The sequence below is a fragment of the Rhipicephalus sanguineus genome, chromosome 4 (assembly GCF_013339695.2).
Source record: "Rhipicephalus sanguineus isolate Rsan-2018 chromosome 4, BIME_Rsan_1.4, whole genome shotgun sequence".
Classification (NCBI taxonomy): domain Eukaryota; kingdom Metazoa; phylum Arthropoda; class Arachnida; order Ixodida; family Ixodidae; genus Rhipicephalus; species Rhipicephalus sanguineus.
This window is the reverse complement of record NC_051179.1, coordinates 61,672,865-61,699,485: the sequence shown is the minus strand read 5'-3', so window position 1 is coordinate 61,699,485 and position 26,621 is coordinate 61,672,865. Positions and strand designations below refer to the sequence as shown.

Sequence of the window (26,621 nt, the reverse complement as noted above, 5' to 3'; positions counted from 1 at the left end):
ATTAGACACCTAAAGCCCAGAGTTCCAAGAGCGTGAACCAAGGATCGCCATCCCAAAGCAGCACCCGGCGGTAAGTCCGCGACACGTATATTTTTCTTTCGTCTCATTATGTTGAGAAACTTGACAAGGATATTTTTTATCCAAATGCTCAGTAAAGGTAGTAGTCCCTTTTTTTATGCTTCGAAAAACTATACTTTTTCTTAATGACTCTCAGGCATACAAGAGTTCCTTGTCACGTACGTGTATGCGTTAGTGAAGACCACAGTTTCCTGTGTGGTCACAGCTTCCAATAGTGAAGACCACAGCTTACTGCATTTTGGTACGACGCCTAAGTGTTAAGCTATCAAACAGAACGTTCGCAAGATGTGGCTTCACGAAGCTACGCATCTATAAATATAAACGAGTCATAGTTCTTATTTTGACTCAACAGTGGCTAATGCCTTCTAAAACCAAGTTGTCGTATAGGAGTCGCAAAGAAGCCGCATCTTTTTCTTTTTTCGTTGTAGATCAAATTGTTCACTACTAATCCCGTGTGCTTCTGCCTTAGTGTTGCGTGCATTTGTTATTGCGTCCTGATGGACATATCTAAAAAAAAGCAACTGGCCTGCATAAACCACTAACAATTTTGACTAACCCGCTGAAGCAGCAACCGCAGCGCTGCATACTACTGCATTCTCTGAAGTAGCAGTTTTGAAGTACAGTCAACGTTGCGTTAAGAACGCACGGACCATTTATTGCTAATATTATCACGAGTAGCTGCCGGACTTCTCGCACTGACAGTCTGGGGGGAACGTCAAGGCACTGTGAAAAGTTCATCATGGGTGACATCTTGTGTCTTTTCCGGGGCGACTTGTTCTCCTGTTGTAACAAAAAAAAAGAAAGCTTGTGGAAGGCAACTGAGGTGTCATGTTCAATTCGCACTGTGTAGCCAGCAGCCTCTGATTTGTGGTGGACGTTTAAATTTGAAAGAATGACTTCTGCGGAGTGTTCTGCAGAAACCGTCACACAGTGAGGGCTAAAAGGCGACGAGAACGGCATGCGAGAAGACACAAGGTGGCGCGCTGTGGGCTGACTGTGTAACTGTGAACAAAGCTTGACCAGAAGTTCATCGCAACCGACCGCCATATTGTTGGTCAATGGCCACGATGAAACCGAATACATAGTTCACTTAACTCCCAGTGGCGTTGTGGAAGCTACACAGTCCACCTAGACAGGATAGAACGTGTCACCGAGTGTAGTCTGCTTGGTGTGCCATCCGTCTCCTAGCCGTCCTGGTTATATCCGGGATTTCCGAAACAAACTCGGCAGGCTGGACTTCCCGACGGTCACCTCACTGCTGGGCATGAGCCGGCGTCGTCCCAACAGCAGTCCTACCACGCCGGTGTCCAGTCCCGAGACGCCTCCGTCGATGGCCAAATCTCAGCTGGGCTCCCAGCCGCCGGGCTTTCAGCAACAGCAGCCGGGCTGCGCCGAGTCCGACACCTCTAGTCTGAACAGCGTCGAATCCGACCTGGGCCTCAGCGGAAGCATGATGATGCCGCCTCCGGAGATCCCGTCCAGGAACTCCCGCTCCCTGCTCATACAGGCCACGGCGGCGTCAGCGGCCAGCGGAGGTGGATCGCACGCGGATGGTGCTTATCCTAGCGCTTCTGCACGGTGGTTGGTTGTCTCCCGATGCATGTACACACACGCGCGCCCTTTGAGCAACAACTGCCTTCTTTCCTGTCGCTTCTTGCTTGATGTCCGTTGCAACTGCAGTGATCGTGCATGCTTAGCTAGAATGTAGCATGGTGCCTAAATATTGAATGTCCTAATTATCGGTCAAACAGTGTTTTATTATTATTTCACGAACGCCGTTCGGCGTCGTCTGGATAAGATAGTGTTTAGGCTTGGGCCTACGAAGCATAGGAGGAAAGCGGAATTATCTTCCTTAATGGGAAGGAAAGAAAATCTCATATGTTTGCCCCCATGTAGAACTGGCTACCCCAAATACATGGATATGGAAAATAAATTAAAATTACCCTATAAATGCGCTCTCAACAGTCTATAGCAACTTGACTGAACACTTGAAAAGCAAGTCCGTACAACAAGGGGATAAAAGGTAATTAGACAAGAGAACAAAAGCGTGTGCATGTAATGGAAACAAATAAGAATTTTAAGCGCCCGATAACTACCGCGCACAAGTAGCGTATCAGTCAATTTCTACGGGAATATCCTGTACAGCCTCGACACCAACGTCGGTTTGGGCATGACCATTCTGCTGGTTGGGTGCAGCCCCCTGTGACAGTGCAGTGATTACGGCCTTCTTCTATCTGAAGCCCAAATATCGCGAGTGCTATTACCGGCCATGACGGCTACATGTCGAAGATGATAAGCTGAAAAATGCCTGCGTGTCTGTGTTCAACTGCCTGCGTGTCTCATGTTCAAGTGCCTGCGTGCCCGTGACTGAACCACTCATCGTAAAAATCAATTCACATACCTGCAATGCGACATCTCTCGCTACTGAGGCGTGGATTTCCGACGCCAAACCTCATCCGTCATTCGTTCAACGATAAAACTGCTCCGCTAGCGCGAGCTAATTAGGCAGGAAAATGGCGAAAGTTAAATTATATCAAATGCGGCACGGTCCGACCTCAACGTACTCAATGCACTTGCAGCGTCGATAGAGTTGATGCATGCTTTTGTGTTCTTAAAAAAAAGAAAGAAATCTATTCACTACATCTGCGCAAATTTATGGGTGGAGGCACCCTAGTCAGGCAGAGCTAACCTGCCATTAGTCTCTTCAACCTAGGCAAAAAAATTGGCTGAATAAACTGAATTGAATTGAATTGAATGCTGCACAAACGCCTTTTGGCACGGCCCCACGGAACTCGCGTGCTATAATGATAACGAATGGTTATTGCAATGTGGCTCTGTTCCGTTATCGTTTATTAGTAGCGGGGGTGATGGTGGTTGTGCCGTTGCAGCAGGCAGGGATAGCCTGACATACATAGCCGGCAATAGAACCGGTTTCATTATTCACAACAGCGCTTCTATGCATTGCGCATTAGACCAACTAATGGCGGCAGCTGTCCCGTTGCGGTTCTAGCTGCACGTGCTGGAGCTTCTCTTTTATGCATGTTTTTACCGCGAAAGCCAAGTTTGCATTCCCCACGTCATAGAGCAAGCAAACTACGCTTGTGCACGATGTTTGCAGAAATGGCTATACGCCGCCATTAGTTAGACAAACAGCACTTCAGGGAACCTGGCTTTGTAATTATGAAAGGGTATGTTGTTCAGCCTGAGCAATTAATGCGTTGATAGCAGCCCGTGTTACACGATGCTGATTAACTACGTGTCTCGCAAAGAGGGAACTGGTAGTCGTAGAACTCGCTTACTAGTTACCGAGTGCCTTCCAGGGAACACGTCGTCTAATTTTAAAGCTGTAGCGTGTAAAACCCGTGTTTTGTAGTCTGCAAGAGCGGCGCCTTTTCTTCCGCAAAAAAACTTTTGCACGGCTAGATAAAGTGTTGTGTATCACCAATGTCACCACAAAGGCAGGGAGGTTAGAAAGGCAGGGAGGTTAACCAGGGCTGAGCCCGGTAGGCTACCCTGCTCTGAGGAAGGAAAAATGGAGGGAAAAAAAGTCAAGCACGAAGCGGGTAGGCGCGTCGTGCAGTTTTAAATGGCCAAGCCAGTGGTATAAGCGGAGTTGGTTCTAATACGATACACCAAGGCAGGGGTCTCAAACACGCGGACCCTTCGCTAGCGGCCCGCCACGGCCCGGCGCTACGTCGACAGGCTGCTAGGTTTATCGCCATTCGGAAGTACCTGCTTGTGCACATGTGAGCACCTGTTCTCCCTTCTGAAGGTGAACAAGTCCGGTTGACACGAGCACTTGTGATCGACTATGAGGATCGTCTCCGCACAAGAAGTTAATACAGATATTTCTTCTCTCGTCTCAGCTAAGCGTTGCCAGGCATCAAGCCAGCTTGTTCAGAACTTTTAGCCGTAATACTGTGCTTCACAATGAATAAAGTTTTATGTCGTTGCTATGTGGTATACCCGCATTATTTTCTCGCCTATTACGATTAACAACGCTTTAATCTGGGAAGATACAAAGACGTCACTGGTCTCAAGCATTCTGCTTTTCGTGAGGCCTGCACCCCATGCGGTCAGTATGGGTCGAAACCTAACCGTGGAACAAAAACTATATATTTCAGAATTGGCGTCTCCAGATTTTAGTCGTGCCCGAGGTCGGTATCGATATGCGTCTAGAATGCTGACGTCAAATTACCTTCAGAAATTTCCCATATGCGGGAGATGGTAAAGGACTTCTTTCAAACGGCAACGCTAGCCGACATCTTGTTCAAGCAACCCCCCCCCCTCCCCCTCTCCCACCATATTCCCTGTCCCGGCCCTTGCGGGACTAAATTTCGCGACTGCGGCCCGCTAGCTAAGGTGAGTTTGAGACCCCTGCACAAAGGTAACTCCTTTGCGAGATAACTCCTTGAAGCAGAGAGCCCCATCGAGGGCTGCATCCTTCGTGTTGTGTAATTTCTTTGGTGCTCTCAATTTTAAGCACACAAAAACGCATTGCGTCCATGAACGCCAAGATTTCTCGTTCCCTTCGATTCCAACATGATATGAGGTCTAGTGAAACTTCACTGTAAGTACTCCTGCTCCTGTGGTCTTTAAACCGCAGCTAAGATTGCCTAGTAAGCATCTCTTGAGGCAGGTCACGACGTAATCGTTGTAACGTTGACTTTGAGTCCACCAGTATGTCGTAACGACATCTTGTTCCGAATACAGCCGTCCTGCGTCCCCTCTTGAACGTCGATAGCGCAGTTTTTAAGTTCGCGCCCCGACTACATTTCAGGAAGATATGCCCATTACCCGTGGTGGCCTTTTCTTTCTTTTTTTTTTTGAATGGTCTTCATTTCGCACATTCGCCGCAAGATAATGAGTACCGGTCCTAGTTAGAGTGCTCTAACGAGAGAAAAAAAAAAAGAGATCATTAGTCTCATCTGCAACCGGATCCTCTTCAGCGCACGGTTTTGAGCTTAGAGCCACGGCACGTGCTTCGTGTATATCTGGGTCTTGAGACATTGCGATCGGTATTGAAAAGTATTAAGCAACCTCCATAACTACCGCGCCATCTTGCAGAATAGCATCGCCTGCATGTGTTCACTCCGACGCAAGGATCGCTTGCACACTTCGCTGAAGCTTTGCCGCTTCTTTGTAACTCTTCTTTTGTTCCTGTGTTTGAATGTTGTTTTAAAACAGTCATCCACTTCATTCGAAATGGAGCACGTTCTTAAAAAAGAACGCGTAAAATACAAGATTATCAGTGTGACATTCTTGCGACAATTTTTGTGGCTGACGGCCTTTTTCCGACGTATCTGCGTGGCTATTTCGGGCTCTCAGAAAGCCGATTATAGGGCCGCGTTCGTTATCTCCCATGTTCGTAATCTCCCAATTATCTTCCTTCGCTATAAATAAAGCTGCAGCGTTCCGTTTCGAGGAACTAGCGACTTAAAAATGGCCCATGAATGCGTTGTCATTCTGGCGTACAGCCTATAAAAAGCGGCCAGTTTGTTGTTTCCGCAAATGGCCTATACTTCTTTTCCACGAGCAGTAATGCCCACAAAGTATACCAAAGGCACAGCACTGCTTCTAGTCCCTTATTGTAAGCATACGTGCGCCAACGTCCAGCGCAAAACTTAAGATGAAGATAGTAAGGATAGTTTCGCTTAAACAACCGTAACGTGTCGTCATTACAAAATTAACATAGGTACAACTTTAATATCATCTTTCAGCAAGTACTTCATTTTAATGTACTCAGTCAGCGCCGCAGTTCAGTATAACATGGCGCTAACGGGTCGTGGGTTCGACTCCCGTTCCTTTCTCTCTTTTTTTTTTCTTTTGTGCTGTAGAATGCATAGAAATGGAGTAGCCGAGGCTATATAGACTTCAGCCTCTCCACAGCAAGTTAGAGCAGAACAGAACAGATTCCGATCGCGATTGTATCGAAGGACAAAAAAAAGGTAATAATAATAATAATAATAATAATAATAATAATAATAATAATAATAATAATAATAATAATAATAATAATAATAATAATAAAACTCGTGTGCAATTACATTGTGTGCGAGTCAGCAATCGATAATAAACCGGACCCCTCTCATATTATGAAAGCACGCCGTATACGGCGTGCTTCATATTGAGACTATCGTTTTGTCACATTGAACTGTAGAATGCAATAGCGTCAAAGTGTGCTAACGCATACTTAAAGTGGCCGCCATCCGAAGGTACCGGTATACATAAGGCACCTCTTTAGCACCAATAGCCGGCCAATCGAATTCGTTCCTCTTTATCTCTTTGCTGCTTCGAGTGCTCCATGCATGCTTAAGAGTGTGTTTCCCTTATAGTTAGCATCGCATGGATAATTGGTGCAGGCATTTCTGTCCTCCACGTGTTGCACGTTTTTCATTTCTTCTCGGCGCGCGGAGTGGCGCATCCAGTGTTTTTGTGTGCATCTTCGTCTCCATCGACAGGTGCCGATATGTTCCAAGGCTTTCAGGAGCAGATCGAGAGCCTGGCACAAGAACTAGCGCGTATGAAGAGGGAAAAGTTTGACTGGCTCAAGGATAAAGCAGTGAGTATAATTGTACTGGTTGTTTAGCAGAGGGACAGAAAACATGTCAACCGATGACGTTGGACGAACAGCTCGTTGTGTGGCAGGGAATGTCGCTGAAGCCAACGTTTCGATGAGTAAATTTGTCTTTGTTAAAGGGTCCCTAAACCACTTCCGATATTTCATTTAACATTTCAAGTAAACTCGCGCATCGAGTTCACAATGCCGTCACGATGAACAATGCCAAACGCGGCCGCGCTAGGATCCGCGGACGCGCCACAAATTCCAATAAACAATCCCTTCTTTTCTCAAGGCCTCTCGGTAACCCCCAGCGTTGACCGTGACGTCACCACTCGTGTCTGGTCATGTGATTCACAAAAATAACATGTTTGCCTGCTCGCTGGTACGCGCTCTCGCCGCTCCTCCTTCTCGCACGGTGAGGAGGAACACTCGGCCAGGAGGAGAGACGAGCGGACGAACGGAGCGTAGCGAAGGAAAGAGCGAAACGAGCGAGGGCCCCTTCTGGACAATCAAACGCATGTAACTCCGTTATTACGGCACCGTTTTGACAAATTCTCGCAGTTACGTGTTTGTTTAAGACTCGTACACAACTGCACCACCGCATCTGAATTTTGATCTCTGGGTGGTTTGGGGGCCCTTTATGTAACACGCATCTAAACGCCCAAAGCAAGGGCGTACATCTCTAACACCACGTGTATTGGTTCTCTTTCTTCGCAGATCATGCAGGCCGAAATGCAGAAGCTGACCGACAAGGAAGTGCGTCTCACCACGGACCTTTCGCTCGCCAAGCGCGAGGTGGCGCGACTGTCGAAGCTCGTCTGATATCCCGGCAACAAACTGTTCGTCGTCGTCGCGACGCACCACTGCTAGTCAACTCTCCACCTTGCTGCGAACGCTTCTTCTTCCCCCACGGCTGTTGCGGAAAGGAAGGGGAGTGTGCTGGCACACACACACGTATGCCAAAAAGAGAAGAAAGACAAAACGGTTTGATCGGCACATCCAGTTATCATCGCCTGTGCACAACCTTACCTGCTGCTGCTGCCCGCCGTTTTATTGTGTTTCATGTCAGAGACTAACTCCTCTCCTTTTGCTCCGCGCCTCACATCATCCTCTCCACGAGTGAGCTATATATATACACACACACCATGGACAGTGTGAGGATTCCTCCGCGTTATGTTTCAACATCTAATTTATGTGATGTGTGCTTTTGTGAAATATTTCGCTTTTAGTGCATCTTCTTTATCGCGTTCCGCTGTCTGAAATGTTTTTTTTTTTCAATCCATACATACATTGCTATATCATGACAAGCGAGGTTATTGTGGCTTTGCGTATGCCATGCGTCTCTTTTTTTCCCTGTCAGTGCAATGCATTTGTCAGTGTAGCTCGAATACACCCCAGCATACGTGCGCCTCCTCTAAATCCATTTATCTCGTATTTTATTATCAGATTACGTACAAAACGTAATCTTACGAGAATAATGGATGCGGGACATATGCCTCGTGCGATACGTGCTTTGGTTGGGACGTATATTTTCTTCTTTTAGCTTAGAGCTCATTGACGACACTGTTTTATGGGTAACTTTTATTTATTACAATTGTGTTAAATATTTTTTTTTCGCGAAACTGTCTAGACGTACAAAGAAAGAGACTGCAAATGCTACGTGGCGACGTTATGTGGCATTGCAAGTTTAATGTTGAAACATTTGGTCAAGAAACGTCCAATTGATGCATCAGGTAGAATTGTTCAATACATATGAAATTTTGTTATTTTATAAATTTTATTAAATTTTGTTGTTTCTGTATTTAGTACATTGCAAGCCAAAGTTTCTCAGTATACTGTAAGTCCCGCGTCATGATCCTTGGTTGTGCTGATTTTTGTTTTGTCTGTATTCTGTACAAAGCTTTTAAACCATCGAAACACATTTTTCAGCATTGTCTTCTGTTTCTCTTTCTTGTTTTCGTATGCCGCATTTTTTTTTTTTTGCATCCTTTGCCTTACGGTTTGCGACATACTAGCGCGCGAATGAAGGCGGTGGGCTTGTGTTCATTCGAACTTTGCGTGAGATGACTTCAATATACATCGCCATACCGTACACTTAGCCATTTGTCTCTTTTTCTTTGTTTCCACGAGCTTGAAGGTGCCACTACATCGGTAGCTGGCTCCCTAAGACTTCCGCGAATGTCCTTCTTGTGTCTGCCAACCTCGTCACACAAAAATTGTTCTGTGCTATCGAGATTTGCCTAGCTTGTCAAACTACCCTGACCCCACAGTTACAATTTACGGAATACACGGATACCAGGCACAGTTGAGGCAGCGTTGTTAGCAACACCCTGTGGGCACAACGATTCCCAAGCGTTTCTGTTCTGAGAACTGTTGTCGAAGAAAAAGAAGTAGACAGCCACTGCACGTTTGCGAGTGAAGGTACCGATGCCCCTACGCTAAGATAATATACATAGTGATTTCAAATATTATTCTTTGTGCTTTAGCTAAATTCAGCGTCGCGACATGGCGCCAGCAACGTTGCTGCTCTTGACAGCGTCTCCGGTTTTCTTCTATTCCTTAAACCCCTGCATAAACATATTAGAGTTTATGCAATAAACGAACACCAGAGACCCCTACGGAAGCGTCAGCGCTGGCAGTGCCATCTTGATACATTCTTCAACTGCAATGAGTTAAAACGTCTATGCGTCGTCACTCTACTCGCACGAGGACAAGGAAGCATGTGTTATCTGTAGGCTGTCGATTGTCACTACTGACACCTTGTCACCAGAAGATAGCCATAACACAGCCGTGGCAATCAAGTTTCGTGTGTTCTATGAGATCATTCTCACACAAGATGGCATCTACAGCCCTGCTTCGCAGTCCGAGTCTCTGATGTCCCTGTATTCCGTAAAACTGCAACACCTCATTAAGCCGTGCTAACACACTATAGTCGCATACAACTTTAGAATTTCCTCCTCAAGGGCGGATGCTCACAAGCCTGCACCAATGGGTGCGCACTTCAGACTGTCGTCATGAGCCAGACAGCCCGCGAACATTTCCGAGTGCATGAGCGGGACTATTTCTTTCGTCGCAGTGGCGGTCGGCTGCCGCTCTTCGGTCGTTTGGGCGGGACCTTTCCGGACTTCTTAAGTTGTATCCGACTGTAGTGATGACTACTCAGAGGGCATTTATTGCAGCGTGTGTACGTATTGTTACATCCCGCTCGCTCTACTGCACACCGCACCTGCATTTCACCCATCATGTGCCACGTTCAGGTGTACTACTCATTTGGATTCAGCTCGAGTGTGCCGCTTTGCGAAGATTATTGTAGACTTGTAGGCATCGAATAGCCTCCCATTGCGTAGATGACCTGTGAGGAAGGGGTCTTTCGATTGCCAACAAAAACGTCTCTACGGGATGTACACCTAGCGGCTGCGTCTCAAGCAGGTCCGCGCTTTTCAGCCATTGGAGACTAGTTCGTCTCCCCCTGTTCATTGTTCAAAGTACGCTCGAAACTCGTGCGCGCTGTGTTGTGTAGTTACTCGTACACTACACACAAACGTTCTGCGTCGTCAACGCGTTTTGCAGGCGTGCTTGACGGTAGCCTGAAGTCCAGGGAAGTTACTTATTAATGTTGTATATATGTGCGAGTGCATTTCCTTTGGCACCGAGAAAAATTACTGGCAGTATTGTCGTAGAAACTGATCTCTTCGAGTGTTAGCATAATAACGCGTAACATTGTCAACGCTTACGATCACTTGAGCAGGACTCCAGGACACCGTCGTAAAACAATCTTTCGAAGGGGTTTGGAAAAAGCCAGGATAATGTTGTCGATGCTCTGAGGTGGTATTTTCAATGGGTGAACGGGTAAAAATGTAGTGGTTCCGAGTATGTTCAAAGTAGAAAGGCTGTCTTAGTGTTTGTAATTCAGTGTGCAGGACCTACGTCCGAAACCCGATTTTATTCAGTAAAATACGCAGCGCACTTATCCATATGAAAAGTCTGAAGAAGTCGACGCACTATGGACAACTAAAGTTGTGTTTGAAGAATTGCAGAACCGAAACTCGTTTTCGAAATTGACGTTTCCGTAAAACTTGGCGTTCCGTAAATTTGGGGGCTCCGTAAAAAGGAAGTTTTCCGTAAAATCGGATTTCATAAGGTAAGGTACACTCTAAGAACTGTGACTCTCTTTTTATACATGTGGGAGTGGTATGTGTAGCACTCCCTTTAGAGAAGCACGTTGACCCTCTTTAGGAGAGTTGTGGAACGCACGACTTTCCAAAAGAGAGTCAAAGACGACTCTCCTAAAGAGCGTCAACTTGCCTCTCTAAAGGGAGTGCTAGACACATGTGACTCTCACATGTATAAAAAGAGAGTCAAAGGATACCTTTTTTTTTTTTAGAGTGTACATCGACAGTACGAACGTGGGACTGTGCACAACTAAAGTTGTGTTCGAAGAATTTGCAGAAACGAAACTTATTTGCGAAATTGACGTTTCCGTAAAGTTTGTCGTTCCGTATATATTAAGGGTCCTGTAAAAAAAGGAAGTTTTTCCGTAAAATCGGCGATTCCGTAAAATCGGGTTTCGTAAGATAAGGTATATCGACAGTAACAACGTCGGGTGTCTCGTGTCGTGTCCGTAAACTTGTTGATGCTCGTGATATTTCCGCGCGCTACACATGACGATGAGCTTTTTTCTGAATCTCTTCTGTAAGTAGCCGTGACGTCCGTGCGATAGCTTTAGGGACTACGCGGAAATCCGCCATTGGCGAGAAGGCCGTCTCTATAGTTTAGTGTCGTGTAGTTCGTAACGCCGTACGTAGCCCTGTATACCACTCAGAGCATACTCTCGATGTATACGCCCATGTAGTCTCGGATAGTTATAGAGACAGCCTCCCTTTCTTCGATTGCGAGATATCGCTGTTGATAGATGTTTATCTCCGGAGTTGTAAAGTGTTTGAATACAGTCAAGATTGTACACATGGGCTTCGCTGTTCAACGAGTCGTTTACCTCTCTTCAAAATACGCTAGATCTTACATTATTCGTAGTTTACGCGGGAACTATCATGTTGTAAATAGGGGCACACCAGCGTTCACGGCAGGCAAGTATAAACAACATAGACTTGAGCGAAATGCTATACTTAATGATTAAGGTTAGGTGTGCTTTTAAAGTGAAGTGGTCACGATGGTAACTGCATACAAATTATTGACCAAACGCGAGTCTCTTGCCTCCGATTTCTCACATTTAACATGTCCCTGTCCACGCCTATTATACCCTCCCCCACCTTTATCTCTCTGCCTTGAGGATTTCCCGTTGCCCTTGTAGCGAAGGTGCATAGGTGTTAGACGTGCTGTGCGTGCATTTCAACGTTTTCAAGCATGTTTCTTCCCGACGGAAACGTTCAGACATATGTTGGAACACATGATGTACCGTACGTTAGGTCCAACGTGCGATCCATCTGCCTGCTAATATCACTTAATCATTTCCTAGCATCTTTCTTTTGTAACGTTAATTTCAAAGGAATAGGCTTGTTTTAAGAGATGAAGTACGGATTGGAAAACTAGCGTACTTTACAAACAGGAAGGTATAAGTACAACGATTTCGGCGTACGCATGCAATATATTTATAGGTTTCGTTTGTGGCGCCAAAATTTCATCGATAAATTTCGCAAAATTCCGCTAATCCTAGTAAGATTACGTTGGAATGACAGAATAATGCTTGAATGGAGTTCACTGAGTCTGACGAAACTAATAAACTGCTTGCTCACACGTTATTCATTGAAAGCTTATTAAACATGTGAAAAGTGGAACGTGCATATTTGGGGTCTTGCCGACTGTGCAGTGGTATTCCAATTGTTCGTGCATTTTGGAAGTTTGTGGAGATATCCTAGTAAACGTTGTCACTGCTTTTTAGACGAAACATTATGCGCAGAATGTCTTGTACATGCGAAAGACGTTGACACAAAACTTCTGCTCTTCAGGCATGCTTGTTTGGCTTCTTCATAACTGCTTAAACTGCCGTTTCTGCTGGATCTTCTACTGAATTCGAAACTGCGGAGACTAGTGTTATTGGCACGTTTCAATTTAACTGCATTCTCTCGGTAACTGGCTGGCCCAGTTGTGCGCTGCCACAAACCGTCGTCGGCTGGAAAGTAACATTTAGCGAATGCCGGTACTCGGAGATAAATCCTAGAACAATACAGATGTCCACGGGAAGGTTGGTTTGGGAGTAATGAAAAGTGACCGAACGAATAACGTCGCTGGAGTCAACGTTCCAACGGAAGAACTTATCGTATACAGCGTTTTCATCTCCCTGAAGCCTGGCAAATCTCCTTTTCGAAACGTCGGTCCCCGTGACATTCCTTGTTGAACCTTGCACATCATGTTCTCAGGAGTGTTTTTCGATTACGGTATGTGTGCGATACCCCCTCCTCCTCCTTCATCTCTTGAAGGTGCGTGTATATCTATACAAATATGACGCGAATGAAAATGAGGATTGAGCGTTGTCGCACTTGTTCAGCATACGGCACGTGTTCTAACGGGAGTTAGTGTAGGGTCTCATGTCCCACGAACGGAAGCGTCGTCTGCTTTGTGTGTATGCTACAAACTTTCATGACGTTACAAAAAAAAAATGCTTAAGCTCGCGTGACGATTGGATCGCGTCGTTTGTTGTTATGAGACTGTTGAAAACACCTTCCACATAGCAATGTACATTGCGCCGCTTGACGCCGTCCTCATTAGCGATCATCGACACATATATACCACGAGTCATATACGGTACGAATGATCTGAGTACAAGCGCAACCTCGCGATATAGCGTACGCGTTGCGAGCGCCTCGTTATTACGTAGCGGCCCGTTTTCTTGAGGACTATAATAAAGGATTTTCTCTCAAACTAAAGTCGTCCCTGTCGTCCACCGAGCACGAACGCAACAGCACTTCTGCGCGATCCAACGAAGCGTGCGTCGTCTAAGTAGGCGCATTCCACTCGCAGAGTCAGTCGAATTATCGCTTCAAGGTCAAGCTTACAATTCGTGACTAAGGGATCATAGCTGCATCTACGTTCGTACAGTGACACTGTTCTGATTACATTAAATTCATGAACACCTTTGTATTCATCCTGACGCGCTCGCGTTGTTGTCAATAGACCAAAGATTAATCGCATCAGCTCACTGCTCGGACAACTCCCACCAGCTTGAGTGGCATGGAAGTGATGATGAGACGGTATCACTCGTCGATGCAGCGTGGTTTATAAATCAGCTCTGGTTAACTGTTTTGCGCTCTTCGTATGATTTCATTTACGAGTCGTGTATCACTTCCTCGGCCTCGTAAAGTGAGAATTTGGAGACTGTAGCTTTGCAGCGAAGAGAAAACTTCACTACGTTGTAATTGTAATTTGATAGTAAAGTAATTGCTTTATTTGTATACGCGCGGCTCTCGCATGTAGTAAGCAATGCTGAAGGTGCTAACGAGAACTGTCTGTGTCACGTCGTTCCATCCTTCCTTCCTTCCTTTTTCAAACCTATAAATGGAACGATCTTCACGTGATTGCCATCAAGAAAAAAAAAAGTAAATTTTCATTATCTCGACAGCGTAAGCGACACCCAGAATAAAAGAAGAGTACTTAAGCGCGCTAAATCAATCCAACTTCAACAAAAAATAAAACAGCGATACGTGTTCGCTAAAATATGCAGATGACGAATTTGCAAATGTATGCTGCAGCGGGATCGCCTCGTTCTTAGCGCCTTTCCGTATACGTGTCGTGTAGGGCTCCGATTTGTGCCACGGCCGAGTTCTATTCGCAAGCGAGCATTTAAAATATACGCACATTTGTTTCAACGTCTTCTTCGACTTGGATGAAAGAAAGAAGCGGATATTCGAACCAATCTGCGAAAGTGCGAACTAAGGTGATCCGAAAGCGGCGGGATCGCTCCTAACAAAACTTCTCGCGACGAGAACTCCAAATTTCCGTTCCGAATCTCGCCGAAATATCGACGGGCAGAGAGAACGGCGCTTGCAGACAGCGATCAGCGTTAATTCGCCTAGACGTTCCGGAAGAATGTGTAGGCGTACGTCTGAAGGCTTGTTATATCGACACGCGTGTGTGAAAGATTCCCGATCTGCTTTCGTATGGAATGTATCAACTTTGTAGTGTTGGTCTTTGTGCGAAAGATATTGTGCAATACAAGTCAGTGTAGAACGGTCGGCTGTGTGTGCGTGTCTGGACAGAGCATTCTCTCTCTTTCTCTCTCTCTCTTACTCTTTCGCCAGTGTGGAACTTAAGGGGCGGTCTACTTTACAATCCCTGTTCTACATCAACGCTGCACGCCTGAACGAGCAGATACACGCTGAGATAACCCGTGCACAAGCTCGTCTTATTTCGTTAGTAAGCACTTTTACTAATGAATTCGGAAGGAGAACAGCCGAACGCGCACTAATTGGACGATGCACTTGTTGGTGTTTGGGAGCCAGATGGTTCTCTCCGGTCGGTGAGACATCAAATGTTAACAGTCGTCGGTAAAAGTTCAAATACGATTGTTGACATTTTAAAAAATTCGGTGAAACAGGAGCAAAACAAAAACAGTTTTTTTTTTTTCTGCTTCTGGCGCTTTGTGATCTCGCTCAAAACTCACAAGCGCGCACTGTTTAGAGAAGGTACGTCGTGGTGGCTCCCCTCATGTGCGCAACGGGCCGTTAGGGTAGAAATTGAAGAAGCTCAACTGCATTGGCCAGCGGGTTGGGTACGTTTTGCCTGCTTATAGGGATGGTCGTTGGAAGAGGAACAAAAAAGGACATGAAAGCATCTTTGCTAATAATTGTTAGCCAAGATGTGCCACTAGAAGCTGTTGGCTATCACCAAGTTCACTGTGGGAGTACTCCTTGTATTATTTTCCGCACGATCAGCCGCATACGCAGTAAAAAAAAAAAAAAAAAAGGAACAAAGCAACAATCACACGCAAGCTGCCCCATGTGAGAGACAAGTACTACCAAAATCAGTAAACACACATATTCGTTATCCTGTAAGTGTGTGAAACATCGGTCTCGAGTGTAGTTTTCTCGAATACCATGTGCCCGATATCCTGAACATACCTGGACGCACCTACAATATTGATGCCTACCTCTTTCGTATAAGACACGAATATAACTTGTTCGAGAGCTCAGACTTGTTTGCGATGCTGACATTTGAGGCTGACGCAGTGTGTTAGTTGTTGTATAGAAAGTTCTCTAGAAACGCCTATGACCTCCGATACATAGCCTGCAGCTGTGTAGTGTCTGAATGTTTCGCTATGCGTTCTTCTTGTGGGCAGTATAGACTCGACGCTTGAGCGTGTATTGACTTCTACGTGGTCAATGATCTCGTTCCAACGACTTCAAAGTGAGAACCGTAGCGTGCGCGCATGCACGCATAAAGGCATGCGCGTCTGTGTGGAGTAAAAAAAAGCTTCCCCTCTTAATCGTATGCCGAGTTGACTCACGCGTTTTTCGAGCGCAATATGTATAACGCTATGGCCAAGCTCCTGTCGACGATGTTATCGAGACTACGCTGGATTTGTCTATAGACCCGTTACTTAGCAGCACCTTTATATAGCTGAGAGATGCGTGGTCTATATATATTCGTGACGTCGGTTCTCGAATGAATGTTGCAGCGTTTACTGTAGATGTGTTCCGGTGTGCCGACGAAATAAGTGCTGAACGCTGAGAGGCTTGAATTGAACGCGAGTTAGATGAACTGATATTAGGTGCGTTGCTTCTGCGCGTCTTTGTCGTTGAAGTTTCACTGTTCTCACATGTTTAAACGGAACTGCAGATTAAACAAAGCACACTTTTCAAAATTATGAATTACTCCTAGAAAGTATTTTGTTTTTCTTTAAGTACTTGACGCATAAGATCAGTGTTGCCTTTAATTTCAGGCACGACCAAGTTCCGTAGTCTAAACACACCAGCTTGTTTTTGTCACATAGGCAGAGCAAAATAAAATTTCATGCGCGTCGGTTTCTCCACAATTAACATCTATTCGTGATTCTGGTATACCGTGGTGAAGATATTCCACGTAGTAAGAGTGTTCTGTTCGGTGTTCGCCAAGATCACAAAAAGGTTCATCAACATGGTTCCTTCGTTACTTGCCATTAGGGTAATGTGTATGTTAACAGGAGAACAGACAAAAAAAAAAGAAAGAAAGAAGCTGGTGAATGCAGAGGCATCACAGGTGTTGAGTCCGGATTTACGTGTCTCGTAAAACCCTTGTTCATTGAATATCTCGTCTAATTTATTGTCGTGCCATAGCATTCGGGTAAACATCCCATCGCGAGTTGTTGACCCTGTACGCGTCACTGAAATAAAATGAGGCGAAAATTAAAAAAAAAAGACACATTGTTGGAATAGTCGATACTCCTCTGATATACGTTACCGTTGTCGTGTACAGTTTCAGATATATAGATAGAGTCGCTGCAACAGTTTATTGTATAGCGCCTGTAGATTGCTCTCCTTGTTACCTATTGCCCTCTCCTTCTGATCGAGTGCTGCTTAAAATAAGGAACGTGCGCAGGCACAGTGCAGCGAAAGTGTGTTGCTCTTTGATTGAAGAACCTGCGGGATCTCCTGTCGTGACTGTGACCTACAAAGCATGCCCGTGCACATACACGATATATAGTGGTGATAAGATATAAATATATTGCGTATATATATATTTTTGTGTGACAAACGCGTCGGCATAACTTGTCGGGACGAAAAAAAAAAGATGTACAATAAAAGCTCGATGTCATTGCTGTTGTTAAAACTTCGTTTCCTTTCAATTTGTCTCGTTTCTTGTCTTTCTGAAATCAAATCAACTGGCTCGTACGACGTCGACGTTGGGTGTGTACCCTCAAATGCAACTTCACAGGAGTACTTTTTTTTTCCCCGTCTCTGTTCACGACACTCCGTTATTTCAAAGGCATTTAATGGTTGCGGAGGATCCGGTAGACCTCTGTGCCATCAGTTGGAAAAGAAGGCTTAGAATAACAGAGCTGAGCTAGTTGGTAAGCATTCATTCTAAAAAGACAGGGCGTGCGAACACGGACACAAGAAAGAAATCAGGACACCACAAACGTCCGTGTTTGCACGCCCTGTCTTTTTATAATGAAAAGAAGGCATTGGCCTGCAGGCGGTTAAGGAGCTAGAACAGCTATTGAGAAGAGTTCCCGATACTCGATCAGCTGAGTCTCTGAATGCAACGCATATTTAACAGCGAAACTGTTCTCAGTCGACCCTTCGCCGGCGCCTGCGTAACGCTGATCACGTGGCCCTTGCATTGTGGCGAGAATGAGGCTCGGTAGGAAGGGGAGCTGCGCCGTGTCGAGAGAGGCTTGGCGGAAAGGGGGAAGGCAGTGCTTTGCCAAGAAGGGCGAGAATGAAGCCTTGCGAAAAGGGGGAAACCACTGAGAGGTACGCCAAGAGCGACATGTCTAAGGCTCGGCGGAAAGCGCGAACCAATGAGCGGCGCGCCAAGAGGGGCAAGGCTCGGCAGAAAACGCGTCAGAACCCAGCTGTTTGCGAGAAGTGGATCGGTGAGGGGCTCGATGGAGTATAAAGGAGGGGGTCGGTTCTTCGGGAATTCGCTCTTCCAGAATGGCCAAGACCGCTCGTACTCCCGAGGAAGGAGCCGCCCGACGTAAGCAAGAGCGAGGCAATGGCCTGACGAAGGGGGCATCGGCTTCGCTGTTTCGAGTGCTTTCATGGAGTTGAGCTGGCTGGATTCTTTTTCTTCTTTTGCAATAAGCAATTATCTAGTCACGATCAAATGAAGGCTGTCAAGATCATTGCGTCCCTTGAGCCCAGTGGCGTAGCCAGGGGGTGGTTTGGGGAGTTCAGCCCCCTCTTCAACCGAAATTTTTACATTTTATAAGCGTATATATATGCGCACACATAGAAACGCATGCACGAGCATACATAAGGGGGGAAGGTCAAGCTCCCCCATCCCGAAAGAAATTTCTGGCTATGCCCCTGCGTGAGCCGGTGCGATAACAGCACCGTGACATCGCACCCACGCAACCTCTCGAGCCTCCTCAAGCAATCTCTCACTTAGCCTCCTCTCAAAGTAACAGAAGCCGTTATTGTACCTCATGAGCGTATTTACCTAATACAGCTAACCTAAATATTTCCCATCAGAATAAAAGTCATTCGGAAGTGCCGCATTCCTTGAAGTTTCGTCTTCCTATATTTTGGAGCGTGACAGTCAAACTAGTTACGATCCTGGGGTCAGCTAACTGCTCTGTACAGTGTAGTAACCTTAGAGCGAGAAAGATAATCATTGTGCATGTATACCTAAATGTACATCACATAGAATTAAGAGCGAGAGAAAAAAAGACATTTGTTGAAACGCTATTTTTTATTTGCTGAAACTGGGGCGTAAATTCTTCCGTATACACTATAATCACAGTAACGTTTGTAGCAAAACACTTTTCAAATTTAAACTAGCAGGTATTGGCCGCGAGATCGAGCGGAGTCGCCACCTGGCGGCTTCTGTCTGAACCGCGCCTAGTGTGGATTGCTCCATGCGTCGTCTGCTAGAAACGTTGTGATTGCATGTGTGCGTACGTCATGCTGGTCCTTAAATGGCGGTTTGTTCCACTGTGTTAGTGCAGCTTTAACCGCTCGTACGTATGCCCAGCACGATGTAAAGAAGCATTTGGCCTTGATCGGCTGTATATGTACTGTAATGCGACCAGTGAGCGCACTTGTCGAGAGTGCTGTGTGTGGTCGTCTTACCCTCCGTTCACGAGAGCCATATCAGTGTAGGTGCCGCTCTGTGGTTCAAGCGCATTGCGAAGTGCACTTGGCGTTGTCCTAAAGATGAGAAGTATTAAATCTCATGTGAATATAGCCTTTCAGTGGCTCGTTGGTAAAAAAAAAAAAAAGGCTCTGATGCACTTGCGCGTTGTGGTTACGTGTATAACTTCGGGACTGTCGTTCATAGGTTACGCGACGAGCTTTAGTTGTGTATGGTCCTGGTCCCACTACAGAGAGGTATTTCTGTCAAATCACGTTTGACACTTCGGTATTTAAATTGCCCCCTAAATAGAACAGAAAATCGAATGACACGGAGATCGCAAAACTGAGTTGCCTAGCGCAATTTTAACATGTGGCGAAATTTATACAAAAACACCCGTGTACTTAGATTAAGGCACGCGTTAAAGAGCCCTGATGATGGTCAAAATTAATCGAAATGACGTACTTTAAATTTATGTCGTAGTAATTTCACGCGAAGCCACATCTTTTTTTCTTTACATTATCTTGAGCGCTTGTGCTGCGTTGTAATAGATTGAGGGATAGATAGATACATTATTCGCGTGAAAAAAATGTACTTTGGTCCCGTGAAACAACCGGGCCTTTGTTCCATTTCTGTCGTACAAGTAATCAATCGAAGAAAGTTCCGTGCTGTACAGCGACCTTTGTGTACTGTTACTGGAATAAAAACAAGCGTGTGCGTGTTAAACGCTTCTGTAGCGCTAAAGCTTTGTCAGCCACGTAGCTTTCCTCAGAAAACCTATCAACTGTCCTACATTAGAGAACTGAATAAGAAATGCGGATGAATATTTGAGCACGCAGTGCACAAAATGCTATTTGAACTCATCGTGCAGGAATACGGGCTTTCTCTTTGTTGGAGGGCATCCAGAACAAGAAGTAAATACTTAATTCAGTCGCTCTACAGCAGTGCGTAAAAGGTGGAACACAAGCTGCACATGTACAAATAAAACAAGAAAACGTCATCCATTGCGAAAACGGCGACTCTTGCCGAAGGCGAGCAACCCGTTTGTTAAAAGAATGCGCTTCTCTCACAAGTAATAGTAACGTTCGGCGCGCGTCGTGCATTAATGCGGGAATGAAGAGCGCACATATTACCAGAAAGCTGCAGTCAACGCACTTTGTTTGCCGGAAATCGGATCAAATCGCCCACAACGAAGCGCTGTTGTGTACGTTTGTATACGCGCCGACAACCGCCTATCCACACTAGCGCGGCGACGGTGCTGCCACCTGTAGCCCGATCTCGCGGCGAATACTGGTACACGTTTGAACAGTGTCGAATGTTGACTCGTGACATGCGAAGCACTGACGCGATAGGAGGCACAATAAAATGCGCAGTAAAAGTATGTGAATAGTTTTTTTTTTTTTTTGCGGTGTTGAATAGAGCTTTCGTTCGCACTTACTCGTTCACTTTATCTTTGGAGGGCTGCAGGGATATTGGTTGGGGAAGGAATGGGACTTAAGGGACACTAAAGGTAAGTAACATTTTACATCGGAGAGAAAGGTGAATGCACGAGGACGTTTAAAACGTCAAAATTATACCCAGCAGAGCTTTTTTTAGTAATCGAAAAATTAAGATAAATGCAGGACACGATTTACGCCACCAGTGGGACATTCTAGAACACAAGCCCGATGACGTTGTAGGGCCTCGGTACAATTAATCATAAGTACTCAACTACCCATGACAAGAAAGAACATTTCATCGCATTACAAGACGGAATAAAATGAAAAATTTGCACTTCAGTCTGATTCATGCAAAAGAGAACATGAAGTTACCCTTGAGAACGACGCAAGTTCCGTTTTCGCGGGCCTGTGATCCGCTAGTCGGGCGTGTGGGCATGGCTAATGCTACGTCAGAAGGCCGTTCTCCGTGGCGGGCTGTTTGAACTGTTATAACGGTATGCGTACAACTATAACGTGATTTTCTTTCAAACTAGGCGTTTCCTTGGCACGAAACAAGCACTACGAGGGTTCTGGAACGTCACTGCAACAATCCGCATTGACTTAACATTTGCCTTTAGTGTCCCTTTAAAAGTAAAGGGCGACGTAGGGCATGCTCAGTAATTAATCTGCATCGCCAGGTCTTATGCTTGGTCCGAGGTGACGTTTGGGGCTAGTGCACCTGCAGAGCCTATAGGGATCATCCAGGTACTCTATTAGCGAACCCCTCAGCTCGTTGGCGGCCGCGGCGGTACTGCGCCTATTGTAATTAGCACAAATGTTTGGAGGGAACTTGGTCGTCATTCTTGTAAGAGCGAAGCAATGGCCCGTAGTGCATATGTTTAACGATGCACTTGATAGGACTTTTTCAAAGAAAAAAATTCGGCAGATCCCACGCATTGTGGGAGTTGGGAATCGGTTTGATACGAAGCAGTCAGCGAATAGCTGTCTATGTTGAATGTCATGGCTTTAAGCCAAGCGTTACGAGGTGGATCGACATGTTTCTGTAAATGGAGTAGTTGTGTGCACATTGTTGACACGTTCACTACACTGGCGTTTAAAAGGTAACTTGTGGTACGACGCAACGTCAGCACTCGTGACGTCAGCGCAGACGTCAATTTTATCCAAACGAAGTGCACGTTACGGTGCCATGATGTCAATATCGTACGTAGCACTCGTTAGCGTATTCCCCCGGCGTCGAGCAGCGCTTGAATATAGCTTGCTGAGTCATAGGAGCTAGTAGATATCTAATGTTTATATACACTTTTATAAAAGCGGAGCCAACACTGGAATACACGTTACCCTGACGCAATCGATGTTTACCCGACATGACGGCTATATCGTAGGAATATATATGTAATGTATGTTTATTACCTTGCTATGAAATTAGATGGCCAGCACTGCAACCACAATTGACGTTGCACCGATACGACGCTTAGAATCTTTTTCCAAAGCAGTTTCAAAACCTGGCGTGGCTGTATGGTAGAATACTTGACATCCACGCAGATTGCCTCGGTTCGATTCCTGCTGGTTTGCAGATTGCCTGCGGTTCGATTCCTGATTTTAGAAAGCAGCTCTTAGGCGCCCGTTCCTGCGTTGAGCGGCGTCGGCGTAAACGATAGAGCGAACGAGGACTAAAGGAGGACGAAAGAGAGAGAACGCGGAGTCTGTCGATATCACGAGCCACTGGTGTCTAACCTCGCTTTCTTCCTCCGTCACTCGCGCTGACCCCTCGGTCGGAGCTCGTGCGCATGCAGGACGGGCACGTGCACTGCGACTGGCTTTGCTTGTCGTGACGGGGCTGTCGGCGTTACGCTTGGTTCGCGACGCCTGCAATGCACAGAGGGGTGTGCATAGCACTCGAGCGCTGGCAGTTTCTGTGAAAATATGTAGCGAATGTTACACTGCTACAAGTGAGCGTAGCCAAAACTTCAAACAAAGTTGGCGTTGTCCCAACACGAAGCTGCTCTCAGAATACGCATAAGGAAGCGTTGTAATCGTCGGTGAATGTTCTTAAAGGGGCCCTGCAACACCTTTATGAGTTATATTGGAATAGTCTCATTATTGACGTATGACTCTTCACGAGTCATATGCCGCAAAAATTTTTCGAATCCGTCAAGTCTAAGTGGTGTTACCAAATTAGAGAAATCACGTTCCGCAGCTTTCGCCCTCCACTCTAGGCCGCTCGACTCGCTGCCTAGCGCGCGGAAAGCTAGGCAGCGAGTCGAGGGAGGGAGCGCAGAGGAGCGAGGCTCCGCCCAAGAGCGCCGGTGGAATTTTTTAAATGCGAAGCATTTCTTAGCGAACCTCTGGCACTTTGAGCGTTTCTATCTACGTATCTATCTATCTATCTATCTAGCCGCCTACGTCTGGGTGCTCTCATGATCGCCTCCTTAACTTGGTGTAGACCAAAATTTGCATGGGAGGGTAAGAGGATTTGACGAATATGATTGCCGGGTCATGACATAAATAACTTTAAAATCCTGTCGCGTACGTCGTCAAACCCTTTCCACTATACAGGTGTGGCACATACCCGTTTACCACGGGCCACGGTGTACGGGTATGCGCCGCAGGTGATTGACAGTTTATGTGTACCCAGGAACGGCGAGAACAGACATTGGTAACTTAAATGCTAGAGAGTTAAGTAAAGCCAACATCGGCAGCGTTGACTCAACGAATGGAAATAATGAAAATTAGGATCCCAGCAGGAATCGAACCCAAGCATTTTACGTGGCAATCAGGTATTCTACCACTGAGCCACGCCAGGTCTATAAATTGACAAGTGTTGAAGATCGGGCGAGTTGGTTCGTCGTACTTGAACTGGTATAGCGCATTACGGGGAAGAAGAAACGGCCGAGCAGACCGAGTAGCGCTCTGTCCTCTTGTGTCGGTTTGCTCGGCCGTTTCTTCTATAAATTGGTTTGGAAAAACAGTCTACGCAGGCGTAATAGCGGTGCAACGTCAATTGTGGTTGTGGTGCTGGCTATCTAATTTTACAAGAAAGCAATAAGCACTACATGATACTCCTTCGATGTGTACTCCTACGATACGGGCGTTATATCAGATTGACGTCTGTAGTTCCAGTGTTGGCTCCGCTTTTATAGCAGTCTAAAAAACATTACGTTTGTATTCCTATGATTCAGCAAGCTATATTGAAACATTGCTCGACCCCGGAGGAATACATTAACGAAAGTTACATATGATATCCACATCACCGCATCGTAAAGTGCACTTCGACCACCAGAACGACGAAGTGTCCTCTTCAATTCTTAAGAGGCTGGGCGATGGCCTCATGCTGACCGAAGATGATGTCAGATTGATTGACAGCCATTTGTAGTCTAGGCTACGTAGGGCACATACGCCCAGGTAGTCTACGAATAGGACAAACCCCATCCACTGATGTTGGTCTACGTAGCACTATCCAGGCCTACCAGCCTCGACAGCCTATGCCTCACCAACGCGAAAGGTGGCTTCAGGTTCCGACATGTCGCGGGCTCTGTCAACAGACAATTTGTCGACGAAATGACTGAGGCATCCACGAATTCCAACAGCTCTACTATACCACATACTTCAATACACATGGACCCCTCTTCACCACGATCACGACCGGATCCTATAACAAGTCATGACCAGCTGCTGGTGCTCACTGATCACGGTGATGATGCCCTTGTTCAAGAACTGTCAAGAACTTCTTGCACACATGCACACGGGTTCGCGAAACGCGCGTGCCTTCTCGGGACACGTATAAGCACTACATATCAGCTTACCGCTTCTGGTGTTGGTAATACCCACGTTGTCATTGGCAGCGTTACCGAACCGTAAACAACTGCTTATATAACACACATGCAGCTCTTCAACATATATATGTGTGCGTATAAAATATATACAAATTTTTAGCGTCATTTTGTAACGTATCGCTCAGTAAAAAAGGTTACGCCACAGTCACCTACCCGCCGCATGCTTCGCATAACATCGACTCCCACGGTACGTGGGACCTGCCGAATTTTCTTCTTCATTTTTTTCTCTCTGACGTCTGGGCGCAACCACGTGGTCTGTGCTGCCACTTCCGGTCGGCTTGCGTCGTTCTCGTCGAGCGGAGCCGATCGCACTGTGTATCGCGCGTGCTTGAAAACTGCGCGTCGGTTTGGTAATGTTGGGTGTGCACCTCGAACGCCGTAGTGTTTTCATCGCTCTGCTAACCATGGAAGCAAACCTGCGTGCTCGTTTGGAACGAATGACAGCTGAGATCGGTTTAGGCCCATACTCCGATACACCGCCTCGTAAGACGGCACTGGCAGAAGTACACTGTAGCAGAAGACCCGGAAGCGCCGCCATTACCGGACGCCAGCATTGTTATCGGAGACATGCTGCGCCCCTGCCTCGGTCGGTCGTGAGAACGTGCCGACGATGCAGTTCCCAGCTGACGAGGCAACACTCGAGCGGCTGCCACTCTCAACGGCAACCGGCGATGGTCAAAAGCACAGAAATATTCACGTTTTCGGCACTGCGCATGGCGAAGAAAACGGAACCACGCAACTACGAGCAGACGAGCTGTCGGTGAGACCGGAAGTGATAATATTAATGTTTGTTCGGCGTTTTTAACGCGATAAGAGAATATAACATACATATTATCTACTTATTGAACTCAAAATTAACAACGAAAGTAATAATGAGGGTGTTATCGTGATTATATAACATCAGCCAATGGTGGAACTGCCGACAATCGCGTCATATTTTGCGGACTAATACATCATTTGTCGAGAGAAGAGGGAGCGATTTTCAGCTGACTTTGAGAATTTATTGTAAATTCCAGGCCGTGCGCATCGCTATAATATTTGGCTGGCGTGTTCTCGGGAGCCTCGACTACCGATCGGCAGCGCTTTTTGAGCAGGCTCGAAAAGTGTTGCAGGGCCCCTTTAACACGAAAGTGTTTTATGCCGAGGTCACCACGGCTCCACTGACGTATTTTCGTCACGGATATGACGTAAAATATACACTAACAGATGACAAAGAAAAAAATCTAGAAGAAGTTCCGTCGCCAGGAGTTGAACCTACGACCCCTCGTGGCGCAGCGCGCGGCGCGGAACGACTCGGCCACAGACGGCTTTTTTTTTTATTGCAGGGTTTCAGTTTTCAACAGTGACAAGAAAGTACATTCTGTCTACAATTGCTTCATATGCAACAGTGCTTCCATGCGAGGTACCCAGTCGGGTACATCCTTTTGCACTTTTTACAATTCAAGAAACGAAGTCAGTGACTCACGAAAGTACTCTATGGCTCCTCCAGCATCAACATCAGTGTGACGTACAGCCATTCGGGGCCTCGAAATACTGTGAAGCGCCAATAACATTGTAATATCATAGGGAAATCCATCATCATTTTCAATAGTCAAATACCTTATTCTCTGTGCGTCCAATGGGAAATCTTTCTTTAGTGTCGGCACGTTCTTCAGCACACTAACGGCGAGCTGTTTATATACACCATTTACCGTTGGCGGTACTCAGAGATCGGTAGCACTTCAGCGTGTTTTCGTTATCGCTAGCGAGATGGCGTGAAGGGCATAGGGAGCCTAGAGTTACTGTATATGCTACCTTTACCTAAAGGTATACCATATACAGTGACTCTAAGGGAGCCTAAATGACCGGCCGTTTTAGGGTAGCGACATCTTAAAAAGTGTCGTCAAAAAACTCCGCCAAAACCAGCGGATAATGGGCACGCTGTTTCCAGCTTCCACGAAATTTGACGTGTTTCTTGTGCGCGGTCAATTTGGTCCCAAC

The 26,621-nt window shown here is 46.1% G+C and overlaps 2 protein-coding genes and 1 long non-coding RNA gene across 12 annotated transcripts in view; 2 read left to right on the top strand and 1 right to left on the bottom strand.

The window, feature by feature from the left end:
- The window catches only part of LOC119390079 (rap1 GTPase-activating protein 1), a 376,410-nt gene extending 359,012 nt beyond the window's left edge, over positions 1-17,398 (top strand). Inside the window, exons 18-21 of the mRNA XM_049414651.1 lie at positions 6-70; positions 1,309-1,631; positions 6,540-6,640; positions 7,358-17,398. Coding sequence (XP_049270608.1) covers positions 6-70; positions 1,309-1,631; positions 6,540-6,640; positions 7,358-7,462 — 594 coding nt within the window. The 3' untranslated portion in view covers positions 7,463-17,398. The remainder of the gene's footprint in view (positions 1-5; positions 71-1,308; positions 1,632-6,539; positions 6,641-7,357) is intronic.
- LOC119390078 (protein HIRA) overlaps positions 1-26,621 on the top strand; it is a 298,608-nt gene that overhangs the window by 205,351 nt on the left and 66,636 nt on the right. The gene's annotated exons all lie outside the window — the stretch shown is intronic.
- LOC125758044 (uncharacterized) overlaps positions 1-26,621 on the bottom strand; it is a 276,116-nt gene that overhangs the window by 199,997 nt on the left and 49,498 nt on the right. The gene's annotated exons all lie outside the window — the stretch shown is intronic.